The 14,577-nt window shown below is 40.6% G+C and overlaps 1 protein-coding gene across 2 annotated transcripts in view; it reads left to right on the forward strand.

Moving 5' to 3' along the window:
* The window catches only part of CHCHD3 (coiled-coil-helix-coiled-coil-helix domain containing 3), a 287,502-nt gene that overhangs the window by 43,678 nt on the left and 229,247 nt on the right, over nucleotides 1–14,577 (forward strand). For both annotated transcript variants that reach the window (XM_065414026.1, XM_065414031.1), the window contains exon 3: nucleotides 2,219–2,300. In XM_065414026.1, coding sequence (XP_065270098.1) covers nucleotides 2,219–2,300 — 82 coding nt within the window. The remainder of the gene's footprint in view (nucleotides 1–2,218; nucleotides 2,301–14,577) is intronic.

Here is a 14,577-nt window from a genome sequence, read left to right on the forward strand (position 1 = left end):
TTATAATACAGGGGACTCCAAAGATATTTAAACTTAAGGCAATTTTTTACAATCTCTTTGATAGATCTTATTGAATTATCTGTCACATGCCTCTCCTGGAAATGGGACCTTGTGATCTAAATGTCTTAGGCTCCAAGGTTGAGTATTGACACCCCAAAAGCTTAAGCACTTCCTTCCTCAGAGCTCCACCCTTGTGGGCACTCAGGTTTATAGTTTACCCCTCCAGGGACATGTGATAGTTGAAGTAAACAGACACAGGCCTTGCGGAAGGATTTCTAGAACAATAATTCTCTACTTTAGACAGCATGAGATACACAGATCCAGGTAAAACAATGAGCATCTATATACCATTACCTGCCTCAGGTTCACATGAGTTTTGAGCATTCTTTTGGGTTCATATCCTTTCAGGGTTCCAAGACCCCTCTGTTGGTCTGCAGTCATCCAGTTCATGACTTCTCTGAATCACAGTTTCTCTCTCTGACCCCTTCAGTAAATTCCATCTGTTCCAACTAGTCCGGCAGCCAAAAGGTTCCTCCTTTTTCAGGAAACATGCTCTTTGGTACCTCTCTCCTGAGCTGCTCAGCCTCTGGGTGTAAATGGCTGTAGTAACACCTCATTCTCTAGGGATCTGGAGAGAGTTGGCTTCACTTATTTTGCAGCTCTCCCTTCATTCTGTCAGGTCATGTACTGACGCTTTAAAAACTCCCGCACCCCAATCTGGGTCTATGCTGGTTATGTGATATGTATGTATCTCGTGAACCTTGTAACCAATACTTGTAATCCCTCATAACTCAAGCCTGACCCCAGATGTACAGTACCTTCCCTCTCAACTTGTGTATATTTGATTTTAAACGTTAACTTTAATAACATTTTCACTTGTTGATGGTCCTTAATGATGGTCAGACGCTCCACCCTATCTCCTTAGCACTAGGGGAGTATCTGGAAAGAAGTAACTATCTGAGTCCAAGTAGGTAGCAATAAAACAGTGAGTGGGTAAACTGAGTCTCCATAAAAATACAGAAATTTCCTACATTCTTAACAGAATCTTAATTGCTTTTGTTTTGATCTGTGATGCTCACTGAGGTGTTGGGGGGAGATTAGTGTGTGCTGCAACATGTGAACTAGATTCATGTTCCTTAAGGTTAATTGATACCTTTTGTATTTTTAGCTTTTTGGGATGCTCTAAAATATGATACACATATTTGGTACACATTAGGAAATAAAATAATCCCATATAATAATAATGAGTGTCTTTATGAAATCGGAGAGAGTTTGAGACTGTGCTGGGTTAGGCCAAATGCAGATAAGACCAAAGCAGTAACAATGATTTGATGAGAGCAACAGGAGTAGCTGGCGTGGGTAGCTCTCTAGCCCTGGTTAGATGGGGGGGATGAGTCTGCTATTTTTGACTCAGGCTATCCAGTCTTGGACTTTTAGTAGGTTCATGACTGATTTTTGGAAGACCAAATAGTAGCCTGTGGTGAAGAAGTTTTTTTTTTTAGTTTGGGCCTATCTAGAAGTGTGTAAATCTTTCTCTGATGTGGACCTGCTTCCCTTATCCATGCCTGTGTCAGCTTGCGACATGGCTGCTGCAATTGCACTCTGTGGTGCTACACATTGGGACCATTTAGTCTCAGGGTAATGCAAAATGCAGCAGGCCATTTGAGTGATGTGTGAGGCAGTACTCTGGAAATTGCACTGATTTCTGTAAAGTTCCTGGGTGGAGGTCGGGCTGCTGGCTTTAACCTTAATGTCTTAAGTGCTTTGGGATCCGAATGTATGATTCTTTCTTCTTGCCACAGTGGAGATTAGAGGAGGCACTTGAGATAGTCCCTTTAAACAAAAGGGAGCTACCAGAGGAGCATCCTTCTTACTGGAACTTGTTTCCCTTCTAACCCAGTTTACTTGTTGATGCTCAGGTGTTAGAGGTTCAAAGTTACAGGAAGATTTATGTGGTGTGTGTGTCTCTCTTATGACAGGACATAACTTTTTTTTGGTGGGAGTGTGTTAATTGAAAATTTGGAATGAAGACAATTTGAAGAAAATGCATACATTAAAATTTGGAAGATGCTTAGACTGTTGAATAGAGAAATGAAGAAAATAAAAAAATGTTTGCAAAATTTTGCTTGCTTCTGTAATTGGACATAATACTGTGTTCCTGCATCATATTTTTATATTGTCACATTTAAAGTTAATTTTTTTTTTTTGCTAATTGTAGTTAATGAAGAAGAACTAAAGAAAAGAGTAACTGAAGAATTGGCATTGGAACAAGCCAGGAGAGAGACTGAAGCTCAAAAAAGGTTTGTTTGTAATCAGCTGTAACTGTATTTTAAAAATGTATTTAATGCTTTTGATAGTGTTACAGTAACTGAGGAGGTAACTGTTTGTTTAATGTAAATATTGAACTACAGTGCCATCAGTAGAAACTCTTAGCAGTCCTTTTGCTTACATTGTATGTTTTGGTGTTAAGCATGTGTTAAAACAAATTAGCTGATGTTCCCTTGCTGTAGCTCATATTAAATTTTGATCTGAATTGCTTTGATATCACAAGCCTGACTTGCCTTGTCAGGCCAGTTTCTTCACTTTTTAAACTAAATCTTAGACTTCTCTGTAGTCCTAGAAAACACTTTGCTGCATGGAAATAACTCTTTAAAAAAAATGCAAAGGTGTGCTATTTAGGTTTGGCCTACTCTTAAGTTAGGTTAACATAGCTGTGTCTGTTTGGGGTGTGGAAAAAAACACACTCCTGACCATCATAGCTATGCCGACCTAACCCCCAGTATAGATGCAACTAAGCCGACAGTAGCTATGTTGAGGGAAGCATTCTTCCATCAGTCAGGGAGGTGATATTCCTACACTGAGGGGGAAAAAACCCTTCCGTTGGTGTAGGCTGCATCTGCGCTGTGGGGTTATGCGTGCGTAGCTATGCTGGTATAGTCTCTGGGCATTTCTATATTACAGTTACTACAGTCGCAGAGCAACGGTGATATAGCTGTGCCACTGTAGTGCCATAGTGTAGACGCTTCCTATGTTGATGGAAGGGGTTTTTCCATCAATGCAGTTAATCCATGTCTTCTGCATAGTCAGGTCAATGGAAGAATTCTTCTATCAGCCTAGCCACATCTACACCAGGGGTTAGGTCGATCTAATTATGGAGCTCGGTGTGACTTATTTCACTGCTCTGAATGACATAGCTAGGTCTACCTAATTTTTTGAAAATGTAGACCAAGCCTCTATAGTGTAGACACAGCCTTAGAACTCTTCTGTTTGATCAAGAGTAAATTTTGACATCAGGAGAAGTGTTAGTTTCTTGTCCAGTGTTTCTGTGTTTTTGTTATGGTGCTTCTGGAACTGCTTTAATACCTAGTGCTCGCATAGTGCTTTGAAGATGCAAAGTGCTGTACTAACAGCTCAGTGGAAAGAAGCTCCTTCATGATTTCTTTGTGTGTCCTTTTAATTTATTATCTATGTCTCACAAATGTTATTTATTATGAGTGGCTGTTTAATGGATCACAGGGAAAAGAGGTTATGAGGCCTGGGATCCTGAAATTGTTAGGACATATTTTAAATACTGTACAAAAATCCATTAGCAATTATTTTAAAAATATTTGAATTACTAACCAGGTTTTGGAGAATGTCTGTTCTGTCATTAGTTACACATACTCAAGTTAACTAATCCTTTCATGTTCTGAGCGCATTATATATATTTTTAAACATATGGAACAAAAATCATAAACCAGGTACTGTCCTTTCCCTTTTGAGTGGGGAGACAGGCTCATTATGGTAGATTTCTTAAATCATAATGTAATGAGTACTACTAAAATTGTCTGCATATATTTCAATTGTTTCCTGTACAGCACTACATTATTTAATTGGATTAGGTTGACGGAGTATATAATTGGATACCAGAATACAAACGCTCTAAAACATAATCAGTCCCCTTTGATTAAGCAGTAAAGCCAATCAATATGTTATGGTAAAATATCTTCCCTTTGAAATATTACAGCTATTTTTAATTTAATTTAGAAATTTTGATTAGTACTTCCATTTAGTATTAACTTATTGCAATTTGTAAACATTTTTACCATGTGGAAATTTTTATTTTGTGGTTCTATTATTTTATGACTTTTAGACTTTCATTGGTGGATATTCTGTGATTCAATTTTCATTTGCCCTGCCTTGGTAAAAGGCAGACTGGCTTTGTCAGACCCTCTTTTCCACAGCTGATTTCATGTTTTGCAAAGATCATTGCTGACAATCATGCCTGAATTTGGCTAGTGATAAAGAATTTGTTGTCAATGTAAGAAAAATACTATAGGTGATGAGATCTCTCTTCTCTTGTCTTAAAATAAGATGAGGTTTGAAGGGTCTATGATAAGAAAACTCAGCTGCCAGATCTTGGCAGTAGTCTTTGAATCTTATACATACTATTCTTGAGTAAGAAAGAATCATCAGGTTTTTTTTTTTCTTCCTTTTTTTTCTTCTATGCAGTTTGCAAAAGTTATTTAAAATGTTTTGAACACAGTGTTCATTTATTTTTTTAAAGTTGTCTTGCAGTCTTAAGAGGTGCAGATTTTTTCAAACTGATCTTGATGTGAGGACTTGATCAGTTATTATGAGTTACATTCTAGTTGGTATTTGCGTTTTATGAATAGAATTACTCTGGCTAATGTAGAGCTATGGGGTTGCAAGTGTTCCACTCTAGATCGGGCTCTGCTGAGCCCTACAGAAGCTGCTCTAAAGGTCCCTCTGTGAATGGCTTTATGTTGTTCAGGTTCCATATGCAACCAATGTTTAGTCCACATAGTTTATTCATGCTGGGAAGAGTATAGTAACTTATATAGGGAGCAGGGATGCGAAGGATGTCTCAGCAATAGGGTTGCCAAGTTTCTACTCACACAAAACCGAACACCCTTGCCGCGCCCTCTGCCCCGCCCCTTCTCTGAGGCCCCGGCTCTGCCCCCGATCACTCAGTGCTCCCTCCCTCTGTCGCTTGCTGTCCTCACCCTCACTCACTCGCTCATTTTCACTGGGTGAGGGCTCTGGCTGGGGGTGTGGGCTCCGGGATGGGGCCAGGGATGAGGGGTTTGGGGCGTAGGAGGGGGTTCCGGGCTTGGGGGTGAAGCTGAGGGGTTCGGCATATGGGAGGGGGCTCTGGGCTGAGGCAGGGGGTTGGGGTGTGGGAGGAGGTGTGGGCTCTGGGCTAGGGGTGTGGGTTCTGGGGTGGGCTCAGAAATGAGGGGTTCAGGGTAGGGGAGGGGTCTCTGGGCTGGGGCAGGGGGTTGAGGTGCGGGGCAGAGAGTGAGGGCTCCGACTGGGGGAGTGGGCTTGGGTGGGGAACCTTTTTTCTGTCACAGACCATTGACCCGCAGAAAAAAATCAATTGCGGGCCACTTACCTGCCGGTGGGGCGCGGAGGCTAGGGACTCCCCCCGCAGCAGGGCGAGCAGGCGCTCATGGCTCCAGCCCCCCGTGGGGGGGAGGGGGGGAGGGAGAGAGGCTCAGGGCTTCCCTCTGTAGCAGGGCGAGCCTGAGCTCGCAGTTCCAGCCTTGTGGGGGTGGGGTGGGGTGTGAGTGGGGAGGGCGGGCCGGATGAAATGAACCAAGGGGCTGGATCTGTGGTGCCACACCCCTGCCCTAGGTGTAGGAGCCGGAGGGGGGACAAACATACTGGCTGCTTCCTGGGAGCCGCGCGGCGCTGACGCTAGCAGAGAGCCTGCCAGCCCTGCTGCACAGCGCCGCCAACCGGACAGTCAGCGGCCCAGTCAGCGGTGCTGTCCGGAGCTGCCAAGATCCCTTTTCGACTCTACTCAGCAATGTTCTGAGTCATGATCCATACTTTTTAGTAGGAGCAAAATGTGACCCCCCTCTTCCTTCTCTGGAACTTCCCACACAGTCTGCTAAGGCCCCTCTCCGGCCCACCGCTACCTATTTGCAGAATCCATGTAATTCTTCATTATAATTGAGTTAGAGGGATAGCTCGGGTGGCTTGAGCGTTGGCCTGCTAAACCCAGGGTTGTGAGTTCAATCCTTGAGGGGGCCACTTACGAATCTGGGGAAAAAATCTGTCTGGGGATTAGTCCTGCTTTGAGCAGGGGGTTGGACTAGATCAGGGGTCGGCAACCTTTCGGAAGTGGTGTGCCAAGTCTTCATTTATTCACTCTGATTTAAGGTTTCGCGTGCCAGTAATACATTTTAACGGTTTTAGAAGGTCTCTTTCAATAAGTCTATAATATATAACTAAACTATTGTTGTATGTAAAGTAAATAAGGTTTTTAAAATGTTTAAGAAGCTTCATTTAAAATTGAATTAAAATGCAGAGCCCCCCGGACTGGTGGCCAGGACCTGGGCAGTGTGAGTGCCACTGAAAATCAGCTCACGTGCCGCCTTTGTCATGGGTGCCATAGGTTGCCTACCCCTGGACTAGATGATCTCCTGAGGTCCCCTCCAACCCTGACATTCTATTTTGGAGGGGAGAGGGATAGCTCAGTGGTTTGAGCATTGGCCTGCTAAACCCAGGGTTGTGAGTTCAGTCCTTGAGGGGGCCACTTAAGGATCTGGGGCAAAATCAGTACTTGGTCCTTCTAGTGAAGGCAGGGGGCTGGAGTCGATGACCTTTCAGGGTTCCTTCCAGTTCTATGAGATAGGTATATCTCCATATATATTATTAAGGAAACAATTCACCTTTAAACACTGGTAGCCCAACATGTCCAGAACATATCATAGCAAACCCACTTACCATGTAATGCTTAAAATTGTTTGCAGCCTTCCAGATGGTTATAAACATCGGTGAGGAAGGAATACTTCTGATGGTAACCTTTTTTTAAAATTCAAATGCAAAAATGTAGATAAGATCTTGAGGCTTAGGTTAATTCTGTTTCCCTACATATGCATTAGCACCTATTAGAATAAAAAAATGCAACAAAAGCGTTACTGAAATTTCATGGCATGGTTTACATTGTGCATATGTCAAGGCTTGTACATCTGGAGCTGTGTATTAGAAAGTAAGTTGATAGCCGTCTCTGAATGACACAATGCTATGGGGGTATATACCATGACTGTTCTAGGCCAATTTGCCAGGAACCTAATGGTGTACATGTGAGTAGTAAAAAATATACAGTTGTGATTAACTTCTCACCTGCTCCCTCAATCCATTTGTCAGACTCTTTGACAAGAGAAAAATGTCACCAGTTCTGACCCCTAGCCTTTGACATCTTTTTCACAGCTTTTATCTAGAAAAGCAAGTCAGCACATCTAATATCTTTTTTGATGAAATTTGTAGAGAGGTGCGTGCCTGTCAGAATGCTCATGCATCAAAAAATAGCTTTTACATGTTTCACCTCAGCTCTTTACATTAGTGCAGTTAAATGATACCACATTCCATTATAAAAACTTAGCTGTGCTTGGATTTTTATTTCTTTTGTAAGCAATTTAATTTGAAAACATATTACTTTTTCATTGCTATCTTTTCTTTATAAAAGCACTTAAGGCTGGACTGTATCAGAATGTACATCGAGTTTATGCTTTCATGTCACTAAATTAGCTTTATAGCTTTTTACACACAATGGCATGCGATACATAGCTGTGTTTTTATTCCTCTTTCAAAAAAAGTCTGCTTTCTTCAGTCTTATTCTCATAGTAAAAATGCTATTAAACATAAAGATGCTTTGAAGTATCTGAAAGGTGTAATTGTTTGAGCTGAGATATCTAATAAAAAAGGAATGTGCTGATTATCTAAGTGCATGTGTTCACTATATATGGCTACTTCCTGATCTCGTTATAGGATGTCTTCTGCTGTCTTCAGAGATCAAAGTGCAAAGGAAAGAAATGACTTGATTACACAGAAGTACTAGTGGCTTCTGGATTCTGTTCTTCGTTATAAAAATGCAAATTCTCAAATATTCTCCTCTAGTTTTGGTTATTGAGGGGTACTTTGCATTCATTATTGGTTAAAAGTGAAAAACAACATCTAATAAGTTTTACATCACTTTCAATTAAAAATAAAATTGAAGTTGAAATGAATTATGTCCATGTTTAACTTTACACATTGAGTTCAAATGGACTCCTCACATACGTGAGCATGTGTTTAAGGATTTGCAGGATTGGGTTTCTCATGAGCTTAGGTTTCCTGTCACCTGGCATTGGTTACCTGTTGCCACCACCAAACTTCTCACTAGGAAATTTTACTTTGGAACTCCCCTCTTTCTGCTTTTTTGTTATGAGGACCCTGTCCCCAAGTGCAGGGATCCCCTGATAGGGACAGTGGGTGTTCTTTGAAGGCTGCTGCAGAAATCCCTTTTCACCATACCTCCACTCGAGGAAGAATTAACAAAATTTGTAATTTATTATGTAAAATTAAAACCTAGGAATCCACTTCAGTGCTAATCATCTGGCAGTGCCCACTGTCCTTTTCAAGCCCCAGAAAAGCTTATATCGTACCCCATTTCAGGCTTCTTTTTCATGAACCACGGAGTCCAATGCACTCCTAATTTGGTCTCCCCCGCCACCCTGTTGGCAGCCGGGACCTCTTGGCAACTTCAGCAAGCCCAGAACAGACTACCTCCTGCTGGTAAGTCTCCAGCCTCACTCCTCCAAAGGTCCTTCTCCAACTGCTGACTTTTGAATAAACATTTCCTAACATTTTTCCACAGAGCCAAACGCTGCATTTTTGTCAGTGTTCTCATAGACTACATTGATTCCAAGACTTTCATTTAAAAAGTGTGTATGTGTATTTGTAAAATACAGATCTGTGGCTTGATACCTTTGCGTGTGTGAGTTTGGGTGACTGGGTATGATGCTGCATCCCATCATCTGTTTCTCTGAGAACATGTCAAGTTAAATCCTGGGCAATATGAGAGGCTAATAGAAATCAGAGATTTTCCATGAGATCGTAATTCCCCCACAGTTGATTTGGATTCTCTCCCCCCTAGGTTTCTTGTAATTTTCCAAAAGTTGCAAGTTGTTGGATTTGTGAAGATGAAATATGTCACACAATTATCAGTCTTCAGATCAGCCCACGATTATCTCAAGAACACATGTAGTTATTAAACTAAAAGAATTAACACTATGAGGTGATATTCTGGACCTATTGAACTCAGTGGGAGTTCTTCCACTGACTTCAGTGGACCCAGAATTTCATCCTATGTTTCCATTACCTCTGCGTTTTTCACCAGATTATCCTTTGACTTTTCTTAACATCTGTACAAAGGTTATACTAGGAATGCAGCCACCCACACTGACAAATTGGATTAATGTGCTAGCTGTACATAGACTATTCCTCAGTACACCTTTTTAAATGAAGATAACACTCAAAATGATTTGGGGAAAAGGTACACGTTAGCCATGTCTTGTTCAATCATAGAACCTTAAGATACTGCAAAGTATGGCCTTAGAAACTCCAGTGAGGGACTGAGTTAGCATTACACCTCTACCCTGATATAACTCGACCCGATATAACACTAATTCGGATATAACGCGGTAAAGCAGCGCTCCACGGGGGCGGGGCTGCGCGCTCCGGCGGATCAAAGCAAGTTCGATATAATGTGGGTTTCACCTATAATGCGGTAAGATTTTTGGCTCCCGAGGACAGCCTTATATCGGGATAGAGGTGTAATTACAGGCACTTGTTTTAAATAGCTGAATTATTTGTTTCTACTGTTTGTTTTTCCACATTTGAAATGATTTTCATATAATTTTTTTAATTTATTTTTATTATAAGAGAAGTGATACTGTGACTGTAGTTCAACTTCTGCAGAGTTTGTACTTACTATCTTTGAAATATTATGCAGGCACATCTACTGAGCTACACGGACTTTGGTTACAGTCATGGGAATTTACAGGTGCTAAATTTGTCACAGCAGGGCTCCTGTATTTTTCATTAAATATAACAGAAGCACATTGAGAAAAGGATAAAGATAGAAAACAATAAAACAGAGCGTTCACATAGTCTCTTCACCATTTCGTATCAGTAGCTACATTCCTGCAATATTAGAAACAAATTAGACTTGATGTACTGAAAACTAAGAATAAAAATTAGTGTAAAGAGCTGTACATCTCTTTAAAAAACAAAAATTAGGCATCTGTTAGAGTCTTTGGATGTTATTTAGCTTTGAGTGCGTGAAATTTCACAAACAATGAAAAAGCATAGGTCTCTGTCCAGAGTAGCTTACAGCCTAAAATATACATAATTCTGTAAAAGATGACCGAAAAGAGTCGGGTAAGAGGTTTTACAACAGTAAAAATCAGGAAATGTTTGTTTACACTCAGTTTTTTCCCCAAGTTGGTTAAAATGTGTGGACAGTATCTGGTACAGAAGCAGGTGTGGGGGTGATGTTAGTGATTTAATTCTTTGTCAAGATACAAAATTGTATAGAATAGGTGAATAAAATTTTCAGTGCTCATGATTGTCAGGGCAATCCTCTAGATTCCCCCTCAAGGCGAGCGGGGGGATGATAGATAGACCTTGCATTTCTAACTTGGCTTGTGTCACTATTCTGATGTTCAGTTGTTAGCTATATCTATATGTTCATATCGGTAATGATGGTAGTTTGAACTTGCTGTGGATGTGCCAGTAAAAGATTTTCATGTAATTGGAAATATTTGTCTTGATGGCACAGAGATGGCGTGCACCGTGCCAGATGGTTCCATGGCTCATGAACTTCAGAGATGAGAATCTGCTTCTGGTCAGCAAGATGCACCTGCTCCATTGAGCTCTGCTGAGAAATCTGCACAACTCAGTGGAGCAGCATGCATGCCTTTGGGGGAGAGTGACAGCATTAAGCTAGCACTAGAGATCACGAAGTAACAAAATTCATATCCGCAATAGAGAGAAATGATATTAAGCTAGATGGGTTTGTTGCCAAGAAACAAACTTTATGTATTATGAAGTCTCAGATTTTCCAACCCTCCAGTGTTATCCTACTTTCATAGTTTTCTGGCTTATGCTATTACTCAGGCTTGCCATCTACTGCCAGTAGGTGGTACTTGGAACTATCCTTGTTAACAGTGGTGGGTGATTGACTACATAATAACTGTTATAGCTGCTCAGATTGTCCCTTTCATCTGGGTATGTTGGAGCATATGCAAATATTTAACATGCTTCACAGCACCCTTGAGAGGTAGAAGAGTAAGCATTCTGAACTTCGGAGATGGGAAAATTGAGGCAGTTAGAGGCAGGAGTTAACAGACTTGCCCCAGGGCATACAGAACGTTCGTGTCAGAGCTGGGAATAGAACCCTAGAATCTGACTGACAGGTCCCTGGCCTAAATACTGTTGCAAACTCCTCTCCTCCCCCAAGTTGGCGAAAATGGAAGGAGGTGCAGGTTTAATATGCAAACTGCATAGCAATTCACATATATTAGATATCTTGACATTCTGCCCCTGGAAGTAGAATTATTTGTTCATCAGTGTGCTTGGTGCTGTATAAGACACAGATCCAGTTGCCTCCAAGAGTTTGCAATCTAAAAGGAAGATGCAAAAAAAAAGTGTATAAAACGAAATCAAAAGGAGAGAATAAGTTAAAAATTTTTATTATGATATTGATGTACTTGTAGCTGAGGGTTGCTTGTTGTCAGTCTCAATGGACTGTCGGATTTATTTCACTGAAACAAGGAGGATGAGTGAAAGAAGAGACTTATTGTAAAAGACAAACATTAATAACTATTGCTTGCAAGTATTTGAAATTTCTTTGCCTGTCAAACAACCTTATTGATCTTGGAAATAGTTCAGTTTAACTAAATTTTATTTGTGCGTTTTGTTTGATTATTTCTGTTCTACATGTGTGTATGTCCATGTATTTCATATGTGATTTGGCAAAACATTCATGACGAATGTTAACATTTTAATTGTGTGTCTCTCTGATATACTTATGGATGGGACACACCACTGTATCCCGAGACACCTTTCTCTCATTCAGATTCCTACTGAAAGAATACTGCTTCTGCTGTGCCTGTAAGAAGTGGTTGTTTTTATAATGAAAAAATAAATTGCTAACATATCCATCCTCTCTGGATTTCTCAGTGACTCTTGGTTTCACTTGTAAGGGACTCTTTTTTGTTTACTGTACATTGTTAATTATTTTCCCATTTTCCGCTGTAGCTTTCTCCCTAATCGCAAAACAAAACCAGTACTAATTGTATGAAGCTAGGATTTTACTAAAAAACTAATGCTTTGTCTGTCTGCTTCTCTGAGTTGGTGAATGGGGAAATGGAGGAAACAATATATCCATGAAATAGTAGTCACTATGTAAATTGTTCCATGTGGGCTTGTATTGATCTGAATTTTGGTATCTTGTTGGCTGGGACTGTGGGCATGGATCAGCCTTCTGCTAGCAGCTGTGTGTACTAATCCTAGCCATAGTGATCAGAGTGAGGATCATGGACCGTGTTCTCAGCTGATGTAAATTTGCATAGCGCCATTGAAGTCAACAGTATGTTCTCTGCTGGTCTGTTGTGAGAACTGGCTAGTAGGGCTTTTTCCTCCCAATTACTTGAGAGGAACAGAAGAGGAACATGAGAACATCCATACTTGGTCAGATCAATGGTCCATGTAGCTCAGTATCCTGTCTTCCGGCCGTGACCAACACCAGATGCTTCAAAGGGAATGAACAGAACAGAGCAATCCTCAAGTGATCCATCCCCTGTCATCCATGCCTAGTCAGAGGCTTATGGACACCCAGAGTATGAGGTTGCATCCCTGACCATCTTGACTAATAGCCATTGATGGATCTATCTTCCATTAACTTATCTAATTCTTTTTTTAATCCTGTTATAGTTTTGGTCTTCACAACATCCCCTGGCAATGAGTTCCACAGGTGTGGGAATCTCCTTGAAATCTTCTGCCATGAAGACCGATGCAAAGAATTCATTTAACTTCTCTGCAATAGCCTTATCTTCATGGAGTGGCCCCACTGGTTGATTGTTTGGCAGGCTTCCTGCTTCTGATGTACTTAACATTTTTTTTGCTGTTATTTTTTGTGTCTTTTGCTAGTTGTTAAGATTCTTTTTTGGCCTGCCTACTTATACTTTTTATGCTCCTTTATGTTTTCCTCACTAGAATTTGACTTCCCATTTATAAAGGTTGCCTGTAATCTCCTCCTTTACTCTGTTTAGCCATGGTGGCATTTTTTGTTGCTCTTACTATTTTTTTTCTTCTCCATTTAGGGTATGCATTTAATTTGAGCCTCTATTATTGTGTTGTTGTTTTTTTTTTAAAGTTTCTATGCAGCTTGCAGACATTTCACTCTTGTGACTGTTCCTTTTAATTTCTGTTTTACTAGCTTCCTCATATTTGTGCAGTCCCCCTTTCTGAAGTTAAATGTAGCTATGATGGGCTTCTTTGATATTCTTCCGCCCTCCCCCCCCGGATGTTAAATTTATTTATATTATGGTTGCTGTTACCTAGAAGTCCAACTATATTCACCTCTTGGACCAGATCCTGTGCTTCACTTAGGACTAAATCAAGAGTTGCCTCTCACTTTGTGAGTTCCAGGACTAGCTGCATCAAGAAGTAGTCATTAACGGCGCGTAGAAACTTTACCTCTGCATCCCGTCCTGAGGTGACATGTACCCCAGTCTGTATGGGGATAGTTGAAATCCTGCATTATTATTGAGTTTATTTTTGTAGCCTCTAATCTCCCTGAGCACTTCACAATCACCATCATCCTCTTGGTCAGGTGGCCCATAGTATATTCCTATTGCTATATTCTTATTATTCAAACATGGAATTTCTATCCATTGAGATTCTATGGTACAGTTTTATTCATTTAGGATTATTATTATATTTGACTCCATGCTTTCTTTCACATATAGGGCCACTCCCCCACCAGCATGAGCTACTCTGTCATTCCTCTATGTTCCTTTATATTTTGTATCCTGGGAGAGATGGGATTTTTTATGAGAAAAGGACAAATTGAGGGGAAGAGGATTCTACAAATCCTAATGCCAGCTCAGGACTTGTACTCCCTAATTAGGTAAAATGTAACAACTGTTGTAACTTTTTATTTCCTAATCAACAATGAGGTGTATGTGCATTTACGTGGATAGCTTTGTAAAAGCTTCAGAGGATGTGTATCTGTGTAGTTAGTTTGCTGATGTGTAACTGTCTTGGAGGGATACTGGCAATGACCTTTTTCTGCACGCTTGATTCTCCCCCCCCCACCCCCCTTTTTTTATGGGGCTTATAAAGTAATGACAGAAAGCACAGAGAAAGGGCTTGTACAACTAAAGCCTATTTTATTGTCTTTTTTTAAAAAAGGTGGTCCTTTAAAGCAAGTTAATCAGTTAAAAGACACTGTCATATACTTGGGAGATTGAAAATTAGAGCTGCTGTAGATTTGCTCTAATCAAGTTTGTATTGTCGTGGGTGTTAAAAATATCTCCCACAAGTCAAACACTCAGTTCTTGAGACATAAAAAATCACTGCCTTTAAATCTTTTCCTCCCTCCAAAAAACCCAAAACACATAAGAAATATGCTCCTGTGATGTTCAATGGCTCAGCAGTAGTTACTTACCAACTCTGTTCTGAAGCTTGCTGGGCACTCGATTCCAAGATCTGAAATTGTTGATTTTTATACGCAAA

The sequence above is a fragment of the Emys orbicularis genome, chromosome 1 (assembly GCF_028017835.1).
Source record: "Emys orbicularis isolate rEmyOrb1 chromosome 1, rEmyOrb1.hap1, whole genome shotgun sequence".
NCBI classification, from domain to species: domain Eukaryota; kingdom Metazoa; phylum Chordata; order Testudines; family Emydidae; genus Emys; species Emys orbicularis.